Source organism: Myotis lucifugus, unplaced genomic scaffold, assembly GCF_000147115.1.
Source record: "Myotis lucifugus unplaced genomic scaffold, Myoluc2.0 scaffold_129, whole genome shotgun sequence".
In the NCBI taxonomy this organism is placed as follows: domain Eukaryota; kingdom Metazoa; phylum Chordata; class Mammalia; order Chiroptera; family Vespertilionidae; genus Myotis; species Myotis lucifugus.
In genome coordinates, this window is record NW_005871177.1 from 2142757 (window position 1) to 2165519 (window position 22763).

General features: G+C 41.4%; 1 protein-coding gene across 9 annotated transcripts in view; it reads left to right on the forward strand.

The window, feature by feature from the left end:
- Positions 1 to 22763, forward strand: part of NFKB1 (nuclear factor kappa B subunit 1) — a 107693-nt gene that overhangs the window by 64619 nt on the left and 20311 nt on the right. For 8 of the 9 annotated variants that reach the window (XM_023758391.1, XM_006094093.3, XM_006094094.3 and 5 more), the window contains 8 exons: positions 2238 to 2396; positions 3846 to 3950; positions 5824 to 5915; positions 7578 to 7716; positions 14061 to 14204; positions 15931 to 16020; positions 18336 to 18521; positions 19670 to 19811. In XM_023758391.1, coding sequence (XP_023614159.1) covers positions 2238 to 2396; positions 3846 to 3950; positions 5824 to 5915; positions 7578 to 7716; positions 14061 to 14204; positions 15931 to 16020; positions 18336 to 18521; positions 19670 to 19811 — 1057 coding nt within the window. The remainder of the gene's footprint in view (positions 1 to 2237; positions 2397 to 3845; positions 3951 to 5823; positions 5916 to 7577; positions 7717 to 14060; positions 14205 to 15930; positions 16021 to 18335; positions 18522 to 19669; positions 19812 to 22763) is intronic. The other variant, XM_023758389.1, reaches the window with a different exon arrangement.

Consider the following 22763-nt stretch of genomic DNA (forward strand, 5'->3'; position numbering starts at 1 on the left):
TGCCCACCTCTGCCCCCTGAACAGTCATGCACCTCCATACCTTTGTATGTGTATTTCTCTACTTAAAACCACCTTTCCCTTTTCATTCTGTCAAAACCAATTCATTATTCAAGACTTAGTTTAAAAACATCTCCTCTCTTTTATCTCCCCCAGCTCACCCTCTTATAAGGAATCTTTCTTTCTTTGGATACTTCAGGCACATTATAAACTCTTGTCTTTGTCATTAAAATGCTATGATTTTATGTTTTCCTGCCTTCGCTCATATTTTTTTCTTTCAACCTCAAACCTTGTCCCATCACCTGTACCATTTCTGCTTTTATATGTTCTCCTTTAGTCTGGCCAGATGAGCTCACATTCAGATGATCCAATCATCATTTTCCACTATGTTCCATCTTCTGATATCCAGACTCTAACCCTCCTCATCATCTTTGACCCTCCTCCACTATGTGCTGCATGTCCAGCTAGTAGTCCATCTATGCTGTGCTCTCTCTCGTGCTCCACTCCATTTTTGCTGCTCTGTTTTGTCTCTCCCCACTTCTAATCCAGTTTACACCCAATGGTCAGATGGATCTCACCACTACTTAGTGCAGGGGTGGGCAACCCCTGGCACACGTGCCAAACATGGCACGCCAGTAACTTTTGCTGATGCGCGAAACCCTCTCTTATAATCTTCCATTTACAATTTTTTTCTTAATATCGACTTTTTTATTTTTCAGATAAATTCAGTGTAGGTGCATCTTAGATAAATAAATAATTTTACATAACAAGTTATCTTAAAGACCATAGACATGGATTGACAAGAGAGGGGAAGAGCAATTTCAGTAGTGTTGAAAACAAACTATTGAGGACTTGGAATGCCATTCCAGAAAATTTTTTCTGTTTAAAAAACTTTGCAACAGCGTTACTCTCCATGTTTTCATCCACATACGCTTGTGAATCTTTGTTCTCAATGATGAATTTTGTTAAGTCTCATAATAGGAGTAGCCTGACGGATGAAAGTAGTAGCTCGTGCATATCTCTGAAGGTCACGAAATATAAACCTGATGTCAAATCTCTGTCATCAGTGATGCAGCAGCAAAAGTCCCACTGATAATATCAAACGGAGTCATAAAGTTTTCTGTCGGACTATCAGTATACATGTATACATTAAAAAATAAATGTATTTTTCATCATCAATACTGTGTTTTTGTCGCTCGAATGAATTTTATTATTTGTTCAAGGTTCTTCACATACATACACCTTAAGAGATATCAAGTAGGCGTAACATGTTCTCAAAAAATTAGGGTTGGCACGCAGAAGAATGTTGAGTCAGAGATTTTGCTGGTTTTGGCACACACTCACAAAAAGGTTGCCCACCCCTGACTTAGTGTCTCCCAAGAGCTGGCCCCAGTCTGTATTCCCAACTCGATTTCCCACCATGTTCCTTCATGTCAAACTGAACTACTGCATAAGACACCATGGTTTCTCACTTCCTCACCTTGCCACGTTCTTTCTGTGCTTGAATCTTCCCTCTTTCTAGAATGCCCTTATTCACCCTCTTCATAAGTGCAAGTCCTACCATCTCTTCAAGTTTTAGAGCAAACGTCTCTTCTGCTCCAAAGCCTTTGGGTTCTCCCCTCCTTTGGAATTCCATATCACTTCATCTGTAGCTCTTGGACTGTCCTCATCACCTGAATTATCACCTTTTATGATATAAGATAATTATGATTATATCCATCAGCATGAAAGTTCCATCAGGGGGAAGGAAGGAGCCAAATGTAGTTGAGTCATTTAGTTGCTTCAAAAGTACTTTCTGAGTACCTACTATGTGCAAAGGAGGGTGCTAGGCACTGTGGAATGAACACAGTCTCTGTGCTCAAAGAGTTTTGGGATACTTAATTTTCACATTTCACTAAACCACTGATGCACAGTGGTTTATTCCGTTCTAGTCCATCACATTGTTTGTATCTTCAGCTCTTACTGTAGAGAGAAAAGGGAGAGTTTGTGGAGAGAGAGGAAAGGAGAGGCACTTTGCTACGTGGAGGACAGATTTTACCGTAATCCACAGGAAATGCAAGTCTTCTTTAGATGGCTTTAATTTTGGATGACATATATGGGATAAATTTAAAATTTTTATTAACAACATGAAGAATTAAAAAAATGTTTTTTTCATTTCAAGCTTATGTTATTGGGCTTGATAAAAGCACTCCATCTAAAATGTTCTCGCTTCACCCTTGCCCTGTGCTGTATGGTCCTAGATCGGGAAAAGGAGATCATCCGCCAGGCAGCTCTTCAGCAGGCGAAGGAGATGGACCTCAGCGTGGTGCGGCTCATGTTTACAGCTTTCCTCCCCGACAGCACCGGCAGCTTCACCAGGCCCCTGGAACCCGTGGTATCAGATGCCATCTACGACAGCAGTGAGTGCTTGGCTTTTCGTGGGAGGCAGCTCCGTAGAATGTCAAGAACAGACTTGCAGCCTGCTCTGGCAGTTACTTACTAGCTCTGAGTCCCCGGGCAAGTAATTAATTACTTGGAACCTCATGTTTATCATCTACAAAACGGGAATACTAAAATCTAATGTAAAAAGTTGATGTCGGGGTGGAGGGGGTCAGGAGGGAAGAGAGGAGACATCCGTAATACTTTCAGCAATAAAGATAAATTAGGAAAAAGGTTGAAATGTTAAAAGGTGCTCAATAAATGTAGTTATCCTCTCTCAGATGTGCATTTTAGTCTTTCACGTGTAATGCCAAAACTCTCATTCCTTACCAAGGCCTTGCTATGAGGGTATAGTGTTTGTGCTCTTAGATGAGAAAAGTATCTTAATTTTTTCCATTGGGAGTCTGAACAAAAGTTAATAAAAGACAGCTATTTTTCTTACCCACCTAATTCTCACATTTTTGATAGCCTTATCAAGATAGAAACTTCAGGTTAACTGAGAGAGCAGCATAGATAGTATGTGGCTTCAAATTTCTATTTTAGTCTGTGGTTCCTAGAATTTTTAAAGAGTTTTACAATGCTCTTCAAATTTACCATACAAATTTGTGTAGTAAAATTTTTGGTATGTGTGAGATTTATGAAACAGATATTCCCAGAAAGCCTGCAAGTGCGCCATGTAGGCTCATTGACAGTTTCTAGGGTTTGGCCTGAGTAGGAAACTCCAGGCTCCCAGGACAACTAACTGATTTCTCTAATTTAAACACGTTTGAAAGGAAGTGAAAGAGTTATAAAATGATGTAGACTCATATATCAAAGTTCATCTTAAAATGCAGGTGTTGGGGGAACAAGAAAAAAGGAAGCTTTATACCATTACCACACAAAACTTTTGCCCCTAACCACACAGAATTCTAATTTAGTTTGGGGAAAAGAAATATAACATCTCCATTTTTCCTTTTTGTAGAATAAAAGTTAATAGGTTAAGAAAATGGTGTTTCTCCTAAACTTATAGGACTCTTGTAAATGGTACATCAGTATCATGGAAATAAGCTTGGGCTGAGTCTTGACCTAATTGAAATTCCACCAACCCATGGCTTCGTTCCTCCCGGAACGTCAGAAGAGCTCTTTCTTTCTGTCTCAGTTTCCTTGACTGTGTTAGTGGGAGAAACCGAGACTGCTCCTCTCGGCCTCCTCTATTTGGGTGGTAATGAATGACCCATACCCAAGAGTGCTCTGCAGACTTCAGAAGGCATTTTTGTTTCATTTGTATCCTTGCTAAAACAATCTGAGTGAAAGCATCCATTTAAATTTTCATTTGGTTAATCTGTGCTCAGGGCGGGGTCCCTCATAAGAGATCGGCTTATGAGGATAAACCAGGTGCTTGTGGAGCTGAGGCTAACCCAGGGTGGTTTTTGTTTCCCTCCTGTGGACAGAAGCCCCCAACGCGTCCAACTTGAAAATTGTACGAATGGACAGGACAGCTGGATGCGTAACTGGAGGGGAAGAGATTTATCTTCTCTGTGACAAAGTTCAGAAAGGTAAATATATGACGTGACCCCAAGATGTGAAATATTTTGAGTGTGTCTGTGAGTCACTTTCTGACAGTGGAGATCCCTTGAACATTTCACATTTCACCTCTTCCAACTGTATCTGTATTTTTTTAAACCCAACTAATTCATTTAAAATTTTTCAACAGAAGTAAAGAGAAATTCTAAAATGGTGGTAATCAGTGACATGTCCATGTTTTTATGCTTCAAAGTTTAGTATCTGAACTTAGTTAAACTAACAGAAATGAGAAATAGTCCATGCTTCACACACACACACACACACACACACACACACACACTAATGTTTGTGTCTATTACATGCTGTGCCATGAGTCAGCTCTGACTCCCGGCCATCCTATGAATGAGCGATGTCCACAGTGTCCCGTCCTCAACAGCCCCGCTCGGCTCCTGGAGACTCATGCCTGTGGCTTCTTTCATGGAGTCAGTCCATCTCATGTTTGTTCTTCCTCTTCTCCGGCTGCCATCTGGCTTTCCAGCATTGTTGTCTTTTTCAAAGAATCTGCCCTGAGTTGTGTTGTCATTTTTGCCTCCAGTGAGTTTCAGGCTTAATTTGCTGGGAGAGCTTCTCCAGCTGCTCTCACAGGACATTGTGATGTCAGCTAAGGAAAAGAAAGAATAATTTTGACCTTCAGAAAAGGTTCTTGACATTAATCGTGTGAAATATAGATTAATCAATTAGAAAAAGCTTACAGAGATTTTATTATTTTCTCAAACTTCACTCATTTTTAAAATAAAATGATTGAAAGTATAGTATAATAAAGATCTGCTCACTACAAAGTGAGGGGCATTTTTAAAGTAAGCAGATAGACAACTGGAAATAGAGCCCCTAAATAAGTGAATTGTGGCTTTAAAAAGAAGAAAATTCTCATTTGAGGCTAAATGCTCTGAGGTAAAAAGTCTCAAAAAATAAATCAGACTTTAAGGTAAATGTATATGTCTTTATCCAAAAAAAAAAATTACACTTTCCCTGCTTATCCTGGTTGTCAACCTTTTTTTTAAACCCATTCTATTCAAGTAATACACATTTCCAGATTCCTGGGCAAGCCAGGGAGATGCCAACCTGGGTTACACTGTCATATTTCTGCAGAAGTAAAATCCATGACTGAAGTGTGAAATGTCGGCATTCTAAATTTAATCTGAAGGGACTTGACGAACTTAATATTTTTAACAGTTTTCCAGTAAGGATTAATAAAGTATTATAGTGAGGCAGTATAGGAGAATGTTTAATAGTAGAATATTTAAGTCAGAAACTATACTGTCTGTGTTCAAATCCTGGTTTCTCCATTTACTACTCTTCAATTTTGGATAAATTACTTAACCTCTCCGGACCTTAGCTTTTCTTCTGCAAAATGAAGATATTAATAGCACATCTACAAAATTATTGTGAGAATTAAATCAGTTAATATATACATATAAATCACTTAGAACTGTGTCTGCCATATAATAAATTTATATAAATTAGATATTATTATGTAAGTCTTTATTGGGTTGAACCACATTTCGGGATTCTGATATTCCTCACTATCCTTCATCTTTCTCAGGAGTGGATTGGTTTAGAGATGGAGAAGTGGGAAGGTCAAAGATTGAGTAAGAGAAAACTCAAATTGAATAGGTAACTCTGTCATTGTAAATGAAACCTGGGGCCCATTACTATGGTAACTAATAAAAAATTCAGTGATTTGTACCAATTTTAAATTATTAAAAAGTCAATTTCTTATTAATTACAGTACTTTCAAAAATTTAAGTACATAGTAGGTAGAATCTGGAACCAACTTTTTTCCAGCATGTGTATAAATATAATTACACTATGTGAAATTATACACCTGACTGTGCCTGTTTGCAGATGACATCCAGATTCGATTTTATGAAGAGGAGGAAAATGGTGGAATCTGGGAAGGATTTGGAGATTTTTCCCCAACAGACGTACATAGACAAGTAAGTGGATGATGATGATATGTTGAAATTTACTAAATAGTTTTACTAAATTTACTAAATAGTTTCCATATATGAGAAAGGAAAAATTATAAATATTTATTTAACTTTCATAAAAGAGTACTATATTTAAGATTCTTATAGGTCGTTTAGAAAAGGTATCTACCATAAATTTATGGGAAAGGTTCTATAACAAAACACCATAGACTGGGTGGATTAAACAACAGAAATTTATTTTCTCACAGTTCTGGAGGCTAGAAGTTCCAGATCAAGATTTGACAGGGTCGGTTTCTGGTGAGAGCTCTCTTCCTGGCTTCCAGATGCTGCCTTCTCAATGTGTCCTCTCAGGGTAGAGAGAGTAAGCTCTCTGGTGTCTCTTCTTATAAGGACACTAATCAGGGCCCTGCCCTATGACCTCATTTAACCTTAATTTTATCCATAAAAGGCCGGATATCCAAGTGCTGCTACATTAGACATACGAATTTGGGGGAGATGGACACAATCAGTTCATAGCAATGTTCTACTAGAATAATTATGGCGAAGCGTGCTACAAGGGTATTCTAATAAAAAGCATTGAAAGGAAGAGTCTTCTAGTTGAGGCTAATGTTATCATGTGTATATGACTAAGAGATGAAAATGCTAAATCCCATCTTAATGATTACTCTGAGTGACTGAGGAATACTATTTTCACACACACACACACGGACACAAACCAAATATCCATCAATACGTGGCCAATTAAATAATGTTGTATCTATGTGATGGAATATTATGCATTTATTAAAAATAATGAGTACTCTATGAACTAATATGAAAACATCTCGAAGATACAACATTAAAACATTTTAAAAGATAAATATAACACAACGTGTGTATTTAAAAGATTCTATGTTCATGTTTGCACATCCATAAAGAAACTCTGGAAGAATACAAAAGAAATTAATAAATTCTTTGTGTTTACCTCTGGGGAGTTGAGTGGGTAGCAAGGAAACAGTAAGAATTGCTTGAATGGGGGATAGGAATGGCAAGAAGAAATTTCTATGTGTGCCATTATATACCTTTTTATATTTAAAAAAAATCTTTATTTCTATGAATATATTATAGTCCAAAAGTCAAACTTATAAGTAAAAATGCCAGAGGTGTTACAGAATGCCCTGTATATGCCCTGAGCCTTGGCCAGTCTCACCTCAGAATAAACTGGCCCTGTGGTGATGTCTTCCTTGAAGGGTTTAGTTACCTGTCTTCATCAACAGGCCTGTAGGCTGATAATAGTACCACCTTCCTCATCTCCCTCATCCCAAAACCAGTCTTTCTGATGTTGCCGCAGATAATCTTGGAAGCTTTTAAGGCTGATTTAAAAGAGGAAAAGGTGTCTGCAGTGTATTTTTTTCACATGGTTATGTACAAGTGAAGACATCTGAATTATTAGATAAATGAAATAATAAAGATCTGTAATACATCGGCACAACCTTGCTTCAGTTTCACAATGGCAGTTTAGATAAAATGAATGGGTATAGAATTCTGAGTTTGTAATTTTCTCTAGGGTACTGTATTTTCTTTTGTACACTGTATCTAAACATTGTGCATAAAGAGTGTGTTTAATAAGTATAATTCTTAGAAAAAAAAGTAATCCTACCTTAACATTTGGACCTTTGTATCCTGCAGTTTGCCATCGTCTTCAAAACACCGAAGTATAAAGACGTCAATATTACCAAACCAGCCTCCGTGTTCGTCCAACTTCGGAGGAAATCTGACTTAGAAACGAGCGAACCAAAACCTTTTCTGTACTACCCTGAAATCAAAGGTAACTTGGTTGTCTATACTCTGGCTCCTGTTTCAATAAGAGGACAAGCTTATTATTAGCAAATATCAATTAGTCACCTCCTTTCAACCACTTCCTAGTAACTGTCCCCTGGGTCCAGGGTACTTATTTTTTAGAGGAGAGAGAAGTTAATATACTATGTTGGGGTCATGGAATTAAGTCCAGCCTTTTTAAAATAATGTTATCTTCACCAAGCTTATATGAGATTTAGACATTTGAGAATTTGCAACTATCATTTATTGAGTAATTCGGGGTTCAGGCAGCAGAGATGACAAGATAAGGCTCCCTGTGTCGGAGAGTCAGCCACTCTACCCACAGGCCTCAGGCAGACAAACAGAAGACTCAGCCTCCATGCGGTGCAGAACTATAAAAATGAATAAACCACTGTTCTTTTCCTCACAAAAGACACACCAGGACGGGGAGAGCATAGTCCCCTTAAAAAGTTATAGTGCGAATTAATTATTTTCATAAGTGAAGCGTCTACAAACACGTAGACTGCTGAAGGAAGAGAGCCCTTGCTTCTAAAGCCACTTAGAAGAAGCCTTCTTCAAGGTCCTTAAAATTGGGGATATACTTCAGTATCTGGGTGTGAAAGGAAAAAGGGACAGTGTTCCCTAGGCTTCAGAAATTTGAGGAGCTGAAACAATTTATATCTGTTCAGAGAAAAGTGAGCATTATGAGCACTGAAACGGACTCCTGAGGCCAAGGAAGGCCGGACAGGAAGGCCAGGGCCAGGCTCTGACGTGCTGGGATTGGCAGCTAAAGAACTTTGTATTGATTCTGGAGAGGGGAACGACCTGGCCTGTTTGAATTTGGAATGATGGCTCTGACTTCTTTATATAAACACTGGGAAAACTATCTGGGCAGCAGTGAGTCAGAAGAGTAATGCAAAAACCCAAGTGAGAAGTGGTGAGATTATTAAAGGTAGTAGTGCAAAGAATGAGAGGAGAAGGTGGGTGTAAAAGGCAGTTCTGTGATGGTGTCAAGAGGACCCAGATGCTGGTTGAGTAGGAGGTGAGGGAATAATTCAGAAGTCATAGATGGTCCTAGGAAGTTAAGTTGTTGCGCTTTAGGTTCTCGTGGCAAATTCCTAATAGGCCAATTAAGAGAGAGGAATGGGCCCTAACCGGTTTGGCTCAGTGGATAGAGCGTCAGCCTGCAGACTGAAGGGTCTCAGGTTCGATTCCGGTCAAGGGCAAGGGCATGTACCTTGGTTGCGGGCACGTCCCCAGTGGGGGGTGTGCAGGAGGCAGCTGATCGATGTTTCTAGCTCTCTATTCTTCTCCCTTCCTCTCTGTAAAAAATCAATAAAATCTTTTTTTAAAAAAAGAGAGAGAGAGGAGTGGAACTCAAGAGAGAGTGGGGTGGGAAACTCAGGATTGACTGTAACAGGTATTTCTTTTTCTGGTGCCCACTGACCCCTGAGGGGTCCATGACGAGACATGTACTTTAATATAACTAGCTTTTTTGTGGTCCTATCTAGTATTTTACCTGTTGAAAACTGATTCTAAGAAGGGATCCAAAGACTTCACAGACTGCAAACTGGGCCATGGCACAAACAAAATTGGAAACCCCTGGACTAAAGGGAAGTGAGACCAGAGAGGGAGTTTAGTACATGATTGTCCCAGGGCACCAGTGCTGCCCGAGGTTGGAAATCACGAAGGCACCTTCGCCACAATCCACACGTGTGTTGGATCCTCTGATAGTAACATGATGGGTGATTTTAAGGAGGACTTTCTTTTCCTAGACTTCATGTTGTGGCAGGAGCATTTAGATGCTTCCGGAGTTCTTGTTTCTTCTCTGAGGTTGTGACCTCTCCACTGATGAGTCACATTTATAGTGCGTTCCGTGACTGGTGATTTGAAAACACTGTCAGCAGCAGAGCCCTTTCCCTTCACGTGAAATTCCATGCACCATCCCAATATATAAACCTGATAGGCTCTGGCAAAACAGAGGTAGCCGCTCTGCCCACTTCACCTTTCCCGGACGCTCTCTAACCGTTCTTCACTTCCCCACCCAGGAGCTGCCTGGGGTCTTCTGAATGCTTCAGTCAATGTAAAACTTGGAAATCACTGCTTTAGATTAAACATCCCTATTTAAAAGTAGACAAATTTTCTTTTTACTTTCTGAGAAAAGAAAATAGATTTCTTGCCCTGAAATGTCTTCAAAATAATGACAGTTTTTCTAACACAGAAAATTGTGTTTAAAGGGGAAACCCAGATATGTATGAGCCTAGAAATATTAAAAGCTGAGCTTGGTTTCTAGGCTGCATGTCTCCCTTTCCCAGTGGTATCTAGGCATCAGAAGACTATGATACAGGAGGCACGTGTGCAGACTATTATTTTCATTGCTTCCCTGTCGTGGTAGGAGCTATCTGATGGTGGGCTTAGAGAACAGGGTGTCTGGAAAGTTCAAAATCCCACCCAAATGCTTCAAGCACTTACCTTCCAGGCTACCATTGACTAAAAGCTCCATGCAATACAAACAAAAAGAGAAGAACCATCTGGCCCTGGCCGGTTTGGCTCAGTAGATAGAGCATCGGCCTGCAGACTGAAAGGTCCCAGGTTAAGTTCCGGTCAAGGGCATGTAGCTCCGTTGCAGGCTCAATCCCTGGCCCTGGTTGGGGCGCCAAATGAGGCAACCAATTGAGGTGTCTCTCTCACATTGATGTTTCTCTCTGTGTGTCCCTCCCACTCCTTCCACTCTCTCTAAGAATCATTGGAAAAATATCCTCGGCTGAGGATTAACAAAACAAAGTTTTTTAAAAAAGAACCATCTAGAAAAATCAGAGTTAGCAGTTGAGCTGCACAGAAAGAATGCATACATTGTGATTGAGTCATTGTGAGATAAGAACTTTATATTGAAGATAACAAATTACCTTAGCCTCTAAAACCTTCTGGATTATAAAATCCCAAAGTGAAATAATCACAAGGAGAGCCAATAACACCAGGCATGTGACTAATCAGAAAAATGGCAGGCCAGTTCACATAAGAGTAAATGTATGAAAATGATCCAAACTATGCAACCCATTTCTCAGAAGTCATTGTACACACTTTCCACTGCCCCCATCCCCTGCAGTCACCTTCTACCTCATTGTCTAAATTTATATTCTTCATTATTTTTATCAGTATGTAAAATTGTCTTCTCTACTAATTTATGTGTCTATTGTCTTCTTCCTGCCTCCAGCAAGAGAAATACTCTTTGAGTCACAGATTTGGCTTTTCATGTTAATTGCTACACCTCCAGCATCTAGAACAGTATGTGTCACATAATAGATGCTCATTGAATATCTGAGAGCTGACTTACTGATTGATTATCCAAGCTTCCAGCCTCATCCAAAAGGCCAGTAATTTGTGGAGTGCCATCCAGTAGGAGATTAGATTTAAAAAATAATAACATATTCTTCTCATTATTCAGAACCATCCAGCCTTGAACTCTGCATCCTCTATGTCATTGGCATTGTCCTTCATAAAAACTCCATGGAGATGTTTGAGTCCAGGGGAGACAGTTAAAATAATCAAGAGATGGATGATTGGCAAGGGCAAAAAAATAGGTGAGGAACGGCTATGCAAAAGCAAAGGAAGACCATGTGACTTTTCAGTCTGAAAAGATGGAGCTTAGGAAGAAACAATATAACCTTTAAATATATGTTTATGTTAAATTATGTTTTCCAAAGAATAGCAGCTTACTAAAATGGAAAGCTCACTAGACTTTGGACCTGATCTTTACTCTGCCCCGACCTCAAACAGGTCCTTTAATCATCTTAGCTTCGGTTCCTCTACTGTAAAAGAAGGGCTTATAGTGAGTGGCCTTCTAGGCTTAGGTCCCTTCTAGAATTAGGTCCCTTCTAGAATTAGGTTGATGTCTCATAGTGCATCCCATGATGCCACTGTCGGAGGCAGACCACAAGGATACATGAGCCCAGTGTGAAAATCTTCATGTGATCTTCAATTCCATGGACATTTAGACTGTAGATTTTTTTAAATAAAAAGCTTGTCACATGGAATTATCTGTATCAATTTCTTGTCATTGAGATTTTTAGTGGTTATAGGGTAAATAGTTTTTTAAGTTGACCCTTAAAATTTTAGAGTGAAATGTAACCAGTGGACATCTGCTTTATAAGTCAAAAAAAATACATAGCAAATACAAAATGATCTCTGTGCTAGGAAGCACATCAGTAGATATCATTTCTTTCTAAAGATGAATAAGTTGCCTGTGTCCCTCTCCTGTTTCATATTCCTAATGAAATAATATTCTCTGTGAGTGCAACAGTTTATAGGATGAGTAAATAAGTGTGACGATTAGTTATTGTACAACTGGTGGAAAATTTGATAAATCTGTCCAAACCCTTTGGTAAGGAAATTGTTGGTGTTTCTCCACTTTGAGTCAGCTCTTTCTGTGGAAGCACGGTTTCTTCAGAGTTGACCCTCCTTGGCTGTTTTTCTTCCCAACAAATCCGGAAATGATCAGTTTTTAAACGATGATTTTCTAAGTGCGCTTTGCTCCCCTACTTTCCCCTGCTTCATCTTTCATCTGCACTCGGATGATCGAGAGAACATCAGTAAACAGCAGCATTCTTCCTAGCCCTGAGATGATGGAAACAGCTGCAGGATTAGAAAGAAGGGAAGATACTTATTTCTGCACATAAACAGCATCCACAACTGACATTGAAAAATCAGAAATAGGACAATTGGCTGCTGATGGGAAAAAAGGATACCACGTTGACTGTGTATTCCATTTAAATAAAAATCTTTTATTTTTATTCCTTCAGCCCGAAAGAGAGAAGGGAGGAAACAAATTAATAGTAGGAAAATCAGAGAAGAGAAAGGGAAACAGAAAGAAGAAACAAGAATGGAACAATAGACTACAGAGGTAGTGCCAGGACTCCGAGGGGCAGTGGAGCTGTTAAGAAGCACTGATAGTGAGAAGCAAAAGAAAAATAGAGCAACTACACGAGGAATGAGGGAAGGGTCTAACGAGTACCTAGACCTGGACAGTCACTATATTTTAGTCCAGTAGTGGTCACAGACCTTTAGCCTTCCTCTCTCATCCATCACCCCAAGGGTGACAGACCCCTCTTTCACTGTACTTCTGGGCGCCACCTATTTTCATTATCATGGTAACCAAGGAACAGTCTCCGTCAACTTATGTCTGCACTGTCTCTGTCTCTCACTTTGACTCTTTTTTATTATTGATTTTAGAGAAAGGAAGGAAGAGAGAAGGAGAGAGAGCGAAACATTGATGTGAGAGAGAAACATCCATCGGTTGCCTCCCACACATTCCCTGACTGGGAATCAAACCCACACCCTGGGTATGTGCCCTAACCAGGAATGGAACCTGCCACCTTTTGGTGTATGAAATGATGCTCCAACCCACTGAACCACACCTGTCAGGGCTTACTTTGACCCGTTTATTTTCTCCGATATACCAGTGACAGATGAATTTCCTCCAATACCAGCACCACACATCTTTCCCCAGTTCAAAAACGTTGGCTGGCTCTCCTGCCTGTAAGTTAAACCCCTTCAGTTCACCCTCCAGGTGCTCCACAGTGTGGTCCCTATCAGGGCTGTCTCTCAAGAATTCCTCATACTAAACTTTCACTGCAGCTAAACTGCCCTACTGCTGTCCTCGTACATACACAGTGCACACTCTTTCCTTCGTTATTGCCCTCTGTATCCTCTTCCCAGAACACCCTTCTGTTGCCCTCTCCTGACAAAAAGTTGATTCTAGGAGACTTTTTCTGAATTTTCCAGCCCACTGGCACTTCCCTGGGGCCCTTCCTTCCTAAAAACATTGGTTTGCACCATGCATTCAACATGTATCGAATTGTAGTGCTATCTCTCAGTTTCCCCCACGGCCTTCACATTATATCGGGAGGTTCTTGACAGCAAAGACATAATGTCCTACTTCTCTGTATGCCCAAAACTTAGCTCATGGGAGATACGTAATTAACATTAGCTGGTTAGCCAGAGCTATTCTGTATGACCAAGTGAAAATGCTCAGTAATGTTTTTCTTACTCAGTATCTTAATCTTTGATGGCCAATTTAGTGTCTCACTAATTTGTATGACTTTGGAGACTTGAGAGACTGTTGCAGAGGGGACTTGGGTGTGTGCTGTTCTGTGGTCTCTCTCAGGCTGGGTCTCGGTCTTCGTATCACTGGAATAAATATAATGCTTCTTGAAATTTGGCATCTCTTCCTCCTTGGGTGCTTTCTGTTTCCCTTTAAGATGTTTAAAAATACCATTGGAATCAATATTCTTTCTGTGGCTAGTAGTGGAACTGAATCAATTTTTTCTCCTCTGGTTTCTCTTCCTTTAACGACAGATAAAGAGGAAGTTCAGAGGAAGCGGCAGAAACTCATGCCCAATTTCTCGGATAGTTTCGGTGGTGGTGGCGGTGCCGGGGCTGGAGGTGGAGGCATGTACGGCAGTGGCGGTGGAGGAGGGGGCGCTGGAACCACCGGTCCAGGTATGAACCAGGTCTATTCTTTCTAAAGCTTTTTCACATCGGAGAGGGGAGAATTTTCTTTCTCTAGATTTCCCAGTTTATCTGTGGGTGGAGTGGCTATGACATTATTGAGTGTGATACATTAAATTAAAATTTCCCAACAAATATAACTTTTTCAAAAAAGTGCCATTTCATTTTACAACATGTAGATAATACCAAAAACTCTAAAAAGAAAAAAAGCCACCCAAGGCCAGTTAGCCAAAGAAGACCTCTGTTAACATTTTGGTATATTCCCTCTTTTTATTTTTTGTCCTGTCATAGTTGTTTTGGTATTCTTTGCAAACATTGAAAATTATAGAAAGTTTCAAAATACATAAAATCCTACTATCCAAGGCATGACTTCTAATATTTTCTGTTCCTAGATTATAGTCTATATTTATGCATTTTCCCGAGTACAGCTGTGCATATCCTTTTTACGCACAGTATTTTAATCCATTTACTTGTATTAGCTGTTATTATCATCACATTCATGATTGTATGTAGAGAATCTTTATGCTGCTTTTCTCTAATGGGTTGCCATAGCCATTTCCCCAAGGTAATATCAACTTCACATAAGCATATCTTTTAAGCATCAGTTTAATGACTATAATAGTTCATCAAGTGAACAGACTATAATATGACTTTCTTGACTATTGTCACCTTTTTCTATGTAAAATGTTATACTGAACTCTTCTATCCACGTTGCTTTTCTTTTATTGCAGATTTTTTTAAAATATATTTTATTGATTTTTTACAGAGAGGAAGGGAGAGAGATAGAGAGTTAGAAACATCGATGAGAGAGAAACATCGATCAGGTGCCTCCTGCACATCTCCCACTGGGGATGTGCCTGCAACCAAGGTACATGCCCTTGACCGGAATTGAACCCGGGACCCTCCAGTCCACAGGCCGACGATCTATCACTGAGCCAAACCGGTTTCGGCAATTGCAGATTTTTTAAAGATTAGATTCTTTGAAGTAAAATTACTAGGTCAAAGAGTATAGCACAGGGGTCCTCAAACTTTTTAAACAGGGGGCCAGTTCACTGTCCCTCAGACCGTTGGAGGGCCGGACTATAGTTTAAAAAAAAAACTATGAACAAATTCCTATGCACACTGCACATATCTTATTTTGAAGTAAAACAACAAAACGGGAACAAATACAATATTTGTATTTGCATGTGGCCCGCGGGCCGTAGTTTGAAGACCCCTGGTATAGCATCTAAGACCAGCTGCTTTCCCAAAGACTCTTACCAGTTTATGCTTCTACCAAAATTGCCTGAGAATAAGCAGATAGCCCTGTTTCTGTTGAGAAGTCAGTATATTTTTCTGTGTTTTGGTTGGTTCCATGCTCTCCTCCAGCGGTTATTTTCCTGTCTTCTGTGTCGGCAAGTCTGCCTCGGGGTGGTGACCACTCATCGTTAGCCTCTCTCCTGCACCGTGAGGGAGGTTTTCTCCAGCACGGACTCCCCTGTGCTGCCCCGAGCCTGGGCACTGCCTGACCTGCCCAGGTGCCAATTTGTCAGAATGGAACTCTGCTCATCCATGACCTCCCCCCGCCATGATGCATCTTGCTAACTCCCAACTGTGTCCAGCAAATGCCCTCCCACACCCAAGCCTGTGCTCACCTGGATGGGGGACATTGCGGTTGCTGAGTCTTTGTAAAAAAATAAACCTCATGAGGGCTCCTTTGTTTTACTTGCCATTTCAGGGTATGGCTTCCCCCACTATGGATTTCCAACATACAGTGGAATTACCTTCCACCCTGGAACCACTAAATCTAATGCTGGGATGAAGCATGGTAAGTAATACTTTTTTTTTTAATACTGAGGAAAGAAGAAAAAACTTAATGCCAAATAGGATTTTTATCCTTTTTTATCATTATTTATCACAACAGCATTATCATCTTGAAAAAAAAATGATGAATGCAAATAAGCTAAGAAGATGCTTTTTAAAAAAACTTTTTATTTCCTGAGGAGAATTCTCTTGATGCTATGTTTATACTTATATTTTTACTTTGTAAGTGGCGTGAATGGGGGGGAAAGAAAAGGACATTAAAAAGGGACATATTGAGACTTGACTACCTATAATAATAAAAGGGTAGTAATATGCTAATTAGACTGGACAGCCAAACGGCCTTCCGGACGTCCTTCCAGACGACCTTCTGGACGATGCCACGGGGGCCAAGGCAGAGGCGGCTGCTACAGCGGGCGGGTGGCCAAGGCAGAGGCAGTTAGGGGTGATCAGGCAGGCAGGCAAGCAGTTAGGGGTGATAAGGCAGGCAGGCTAGCAGTTAGGGGTGATCAGGCAGGCAGGCAGAGTGGTTAGGGGCAATCAGTCAGGTAGGTGAGTGGTTAGGGGTAATGAAGCAGGCAGACAGAGTGGTTAGGAGTGATGAGGCAGGCATGCAGAGTGGTTAGGGGTGACAAGGCAGGCAGGCAGATTGGTTAGAGGTGATCAGGCAGGCAGGAAAGCAATTAAGGACAATCAGGCAGGCAGGCGAGCAGTTAGAGGTAATCAGGCAGGCAGGCAGAGGGGTTAGGGGCAATCAGACAGGCAGGCAGAATGGTTAGTGGCGATAAGGCAGGCAGGCAAGTGGTTAGGAGCGATCAGGCAGGCAGAGGGGTTAGGGACAATGAGACAAGCAGGCAGAGTGGTTAGGGGTAATCAGGCAGGCAGGCAGGTGAGTGGTTAGGAGCCAGTGGTCCTGGATTGCAAGAGGATTCAGGCCGGGCTGAGGGACCCCCCGCCCCCCGCACACGAATTTCATGTACCAGGCCTCTAGTCCTATATAATAAAAGTCTAATATGCAAATTGACCGAATGGCAGAGCAACTGATTGCTATGACATGCACTGACCACCAAGGGGCAGACGCTCAATGCAGGAGCTGCCCCCTAGTGGTCAGTGTGTTCCCAGAGGGGGAACACCGCTCAGCCAGAAGCCAGGCTTACAGCTGGCGAGCGCAGTATTGGTGGCAGGAGCCTCTCCCTCCTCTGCCGCAGTGCTAAGGAGCAGCGAGCCAGTCAAGCGGTAAGGAGCAGTGAGCAGGCAGGCGATAAGGAGCATGGAGTCCTGGACTGTGAGAGGGCGCAGGCTGGGCTGAGAAACTGCCCCTCCCCCCAAGTGCATGAATTTTGTGCACCAGGCCTCTAGTTCAAACATAAAAAAGTTATCAAACTTAGCTATTCTCTCTTTTTTTCAAACATTATACTTTTGTAGACATTGTGAATTTTATAGGGATGGCCTTTTCCCATCAATGCTTCCCCTAATCAGCAGCTGTCACACCATGTATTCATAGTTTATGTTACATGTCCATTCTAGTGCTCCCATTGAAGACATAATACAACGAAGTCTTCCCTTCTACTGCATGCTGTTTTATGTCCACTGCTTTAACATGTTTTAAGTAATCTTCATGATTGCATTGTAAGGAAAATATTAGCATCTCCATTTAACAATCAGAGAACACTGAGGTTGGGAAGTGTTCATTCATTCACTGAAAGATATATCTGTTAGTGGCAGAACCAGGATTTGAACCAGGTCTGCCCATAAAACATAGGTGTTCTCTCCTCGGACCTGTCAGACAACATAGTTGGACCTGAAAGAGCATAATCCGAAATGATGCACTGGGTCACTCCCACACTGAAGAATGTGAATTGAGATCACATCTTTACAACTCACTTGGTTAATTAGCAATAGGAAAGAAAGAAGTTCTCTGCTTTCAAGAACTTTAAAAATTCTACTTTCCAGCAATTCCCAGAAGAGCTTTATTTCATTTTGTCCCTTACAAATAAACAGAAGAGATGTAAGTTTTTAGAAGTGAAAAAAAATGGGTTTTAACATCTTAAAAGTTCTCATCACAAGAAAAAAATATTTATAACTGTGTATGCTGACAGATGTTAACTAGATTTATTGTAATGATCATTTTGCAATATATGCAAATATCAAATCATTATATTGTAAAATGTTTTTAGAAGAGTTTAAAATAGCTACAAAGCATGTTACTTATGTCCATTTTAAAAAGAATTTTAAATTATCTGACCTCCATTGAAACAATGAATTATAATTTAACAAATAGATTTTATTGAGAAAAAGTCAGTGTCTTTTCTTTTATTTTAGGAATCATGGACACCTCATCTAAAAATGGCCCTGAAGGTTATGACGAGAGTGACGGCAGAGGGGCTATAAGTCTCTCTGGGAAAGTCACTGAAACCACAGAACCAGATAAGGGGTCCGGCCAGAGGGACGAGGAGGGTACTCTGACGTATCCGGTGGGAGTAAAGAAAGAGAATTCCAGGTTTCCGGGTAAGTGAGCAGGCAGATGATTACACTGCATGGTGGGTGAGGGGATGAGTCGGTGCGAGGTGTAAAAGTTGTTTCCAGAAAACAGATTTGTTTTTTCTGTTACTGTAAAGATGACATAGCCATGTCTAGTTCAGTGTGCTCTCCAGAGTCCTGTGTGCCTTTTGAAAAGCACCTGTCAGGTCATTGTATTCACACTGGGATGTCCATTCTCCCAGTGTTGTCTTGGACTATACAAAGTACTGAAATTTACATGCGCATTCTCCAGTCATAATCACACAGGTTTATGGTATCTGAGACAGAACCTAATTCATTTCTACCACAGATAACAGAGACAAGTAGTTTCTATAAGTTGCATAGTCTCCCTTCTCTAGCTTGTAGCTTGACTGTCATACTAAAGTGGAACTTTGCCTCAAAATAAGAACGTTTCCTTTTATCCTGGTGCCCTTGTTGAAGAATCAGGATTAGGAGGGACAGTGTGCTTTTGTGTGTATTTTGAACCAATGGTCATTAGAGTCTAGGTCAGGATTCTAGGTCATCCCAGATTATACTCATAATGTAAAGGGAAAGATAGTAAATATTTAGACTTGGGGGCCACATATGGTCTCTGTCACCCCATTTTTACACCCCTTTAAAACGAACAAGCCCTGCTTAACTAGGGCCATGTAAGAACAGGCCACGCCCAGGGTTGGCCCCCACGGGCCACAAGGTGCCTTCCCTGACCTTCAGGAAGAAATGTACCAAACACCAGTGGCTCCTGAAAATCTCTCTGTGTTTGGCAGGGACTGTGGTTTTTGACACTTGCCTAATGAGCGAGTTGCTCAAGACTCCAGTGAAGGATCAATTATTTCACCAAGAGATTAAGTATTTATAATGATGGCCAAATCCAATCAACTTTATTTGGAGATGGATTGTTCCTCTTGAAATGACAGACATTTCTAAACTTCTTTCCCCCTAAGAAACGGTAGATCGATTTTTCAGACCAGCCTCTGTGTGTGCCAGTGAGCCAGTGTCCAGCTGTGCTTTCTCTCGTGAATACAACCCAGAAGCACTGCAAGGAGCATTGGTGCTGATGGTTTTGCCCTCCAGCATGCCAGACCTGTAGAGCAAGTCCAGGACACTCAGTTGTGATTTTGGTCATTGCCTTGCAGACAACCTCTTTCTGGAGAAGGCGCTGGAGCTCGCCAAGCGGCATGCCAACGCCCTGTTTGACTACGCGGTGACCGGAGACGTGAAGATGCTGCTGGCTGTCCAGCGCCATCTCACTGCCGTACAGGATGAGAATGGGGACTGGTAAGTCCGGACTTCTGTATACAAGGCTTGCTTTAGGGCAGGGAAGAGAGCTAATGAAGGTGTGCGTGCTGGCTGGAGAAAAGGAGGATTGAGCAAAATGACTGGATCCTGTAACTGGAACACTGTCTTTCAAGGAAAAGAATGTGTCAGTAAGGTTGAGTGGCATAATTTGCTTCTTCTGTCCTCTGGCTCTCACCGTCTGGACTCTAGAATCACTGGAATACTCACCTAAGAGCACAGCATTCTGGGCAAGGAAACTAAATTGTGTGGGGGGGGGGGGCAGTAATTTTTTAAGAGCCTTTATTTATGGAAATAAAATTTGGAATAATATTTAGTAAGTATATATGAAGAGTAATAATATTTGCTTTAATATTATTTGCTTTGGAATAATAATAAAATGTGGTCCTACCAAATCCCTAAAGCACTTGTTATCCCAACAGTATATTTATAATGCTAGTTACTCGAAAGAAAGCCCCATAAAGACATCACATCCTATGGTCATACCACTCTGAACACTCCCGATCTTGTCTGATCTGGGAAGCTTAAGCAGGGTGAGGCCTGGCTAGGACTTAGATGGGAGATAGCCAAGAAAGTCTGGGTGCTGTAGTCTTTAAAAATAAAAGACAGCATAACAACAAAATGATTAAGACGCAAATGTCATTCTTTCCTGGTTACTGGTTCCTTCTCTACTGCCTCTGTTAACGGTCACCAGTCTGTGACTGGCTTGGGCTCATGACCGCTCTAACCCACATTGCACGGGAGTCTGACATTCCCAACACCATGCCTCCCATTCCTGCTGTGACTGGGCTTGTATTTGCAGAGCCACCTGGCTTCTTTCTAAAACGGTTCTCTTCGTCCTCTCATTGAGACTTCTAAAATGATCTCAGCAGCCTATAAAAGTAACAAGACAGCAGCCCTCAGATTCAATCAAATGCTTTATCTAAAACCTTCCTAAAATAGTGTTGACAGTGAAATCCTTTTCTGTGAAAGGGCTCCTGAGTGCTGTGTTTTAAACCTCAGCTTCAAAACCGAACCCAAGGCTTTAGGAAAGTGCCAATCTCAGGTTTTCAGAGACCTTTGTTCTCATTCCTTGCAGCGTAACCAAGGATGTGGTATAACCACTGGCCTTGTTATACAGTATGAGAGGAACCGGCGCACCCTTCTTTGTGTAATGTCATGAACAGCAGAATGTTTTTCAACTGGGTTAAGTTCTCCAGTTAGCACTCAATAGCGAATAACCACAAGAGAAAGCAGTCAACCCAGGCAGGACAGCAGCATTTACAGTGACATTTTTAGGGACCTGCTGAATGGATGAGCCTAGGAAAGACGAGCACATACCAGTTAGAAAGAGACCGCTGGCGTGGGAAGGGGGGTTGTGGGAAGGGTACAAGGCGCACGAATTCAAGTGGGTGCACTGAGGGGGAGGCAGACACATGTGTAAGGACTCCGGGCATCTATAGAGGCGCTGAGGAGGTGGCCTTCCCTGCCCAAGCAGGAAATCAAGACTTAGGGTCCCCTCCTAGGACCCCAGACATACCCATGCCAGCAGGCTCTCAGGGGCTTGACACAGCCAGAGGCCAGAAGGCTGAGACTTGGGGAGACCAAAGAGGAGTCCCCAAAAGAATGTAGACAAGGGATGCCTTTTGCCCTTCAGAGCTCAGGCCTCTTGTGTTCACTGAGCTTGTCATATGCAGCTAATAATCTGAATCCTGTGGCTATTAGTCATCACAGAAAATACAATAAAGACAAAAAAATCATAAAAACTTCTGGTATTGGGGAAATTCCCATGAGGGTGTGAGGATTTGGGGAGGAAGGGGAAGTGACTTCTGCTATGAAGTGCTGAGCTGCACATGGAAATTTTTAGGCCGTTTTTGAAGTGTGGCCTTTTTCTTGGTATGTGTGCATCATGTGTGCGTCAGACTTCAGGCCGTTTTCAGAAGTCTTCTTCCAGCCTCTCATTCAAGAGACAGTAGTGAAACTCTGAAATCATTCATTGAAAAATCTCTCTCAAGTAATGGAGTCACAGTTTAGTTTCTGAGGCCCTTCTGTGCCGATGTCAATCCTAAGGATGATACCCTGGCTGTAGCTAAGAAAAAGGCCTGGATGAAATGACACCTATTATCTTTATATTAGAGCAGATCCAGTCTGTGCCTCCAATCGCAGATGTACTGCCACCGTGTGACACTTTGAGTGTGCCCTGCATCACAGTCTGCCCTTACTTGAGCGTATTCATCCTCTTAGATGTTCACCTACAACCCCTCAGAGCAATGCACACATACCCCTAAAACAGGATTAAGAGATGACTTCGGAGCAAGACTGACCTGAGCTTCAATCCCAGCTTCCCCACTCTAGCTCCGTGACCCAGGTTGAATTCTGTTAAACCTATGAGTCCCAGTTTCGTCATCTGAAAAATGGGGATAATATTACCTCTCTCGTCCGATTGTTGTTATGATAAAGGAGATAATGTATGTCAGGTGTTTAGCAGTCTGGTAAATAGATGCTCTAAACAAACAGTAGCCACTTTTATTGTTGTTATCAAATTAATTTTAATAATAAGTTTTTTAACAATTAAAAAAATGGAGTGATGCTTGGCAACCGCCAACATTTTTTACCTTGTTAGTGTAAGCTTCTAGGTTTCCTCTGTCATCCTTAGTATAGTGCCTAAACTATAGAGCTGTGCCAGGCCTGTCAGGCTGACCCAGATAGAACCGGCCTCCGAGGCCAGAGAGGGAGAGAGATGTAGAGAAAATTGTAGTTGTGCAGCCAAGTGGTAAACTTGAGAGGAGACAACGCTTTCTGCCTAGGAAGTTGGGGAAGTCTTCTCCAAGGATGTAAGGTTTGAACTGGAGTGTGAAGATGGAGAGGCACTGTCCACACAGAGAAGAGAGGAGCAAAACCATTTCAGGCCAAGGGAATATCTGCGAGGGAAAAATATATTCAAGGATTCCTTCA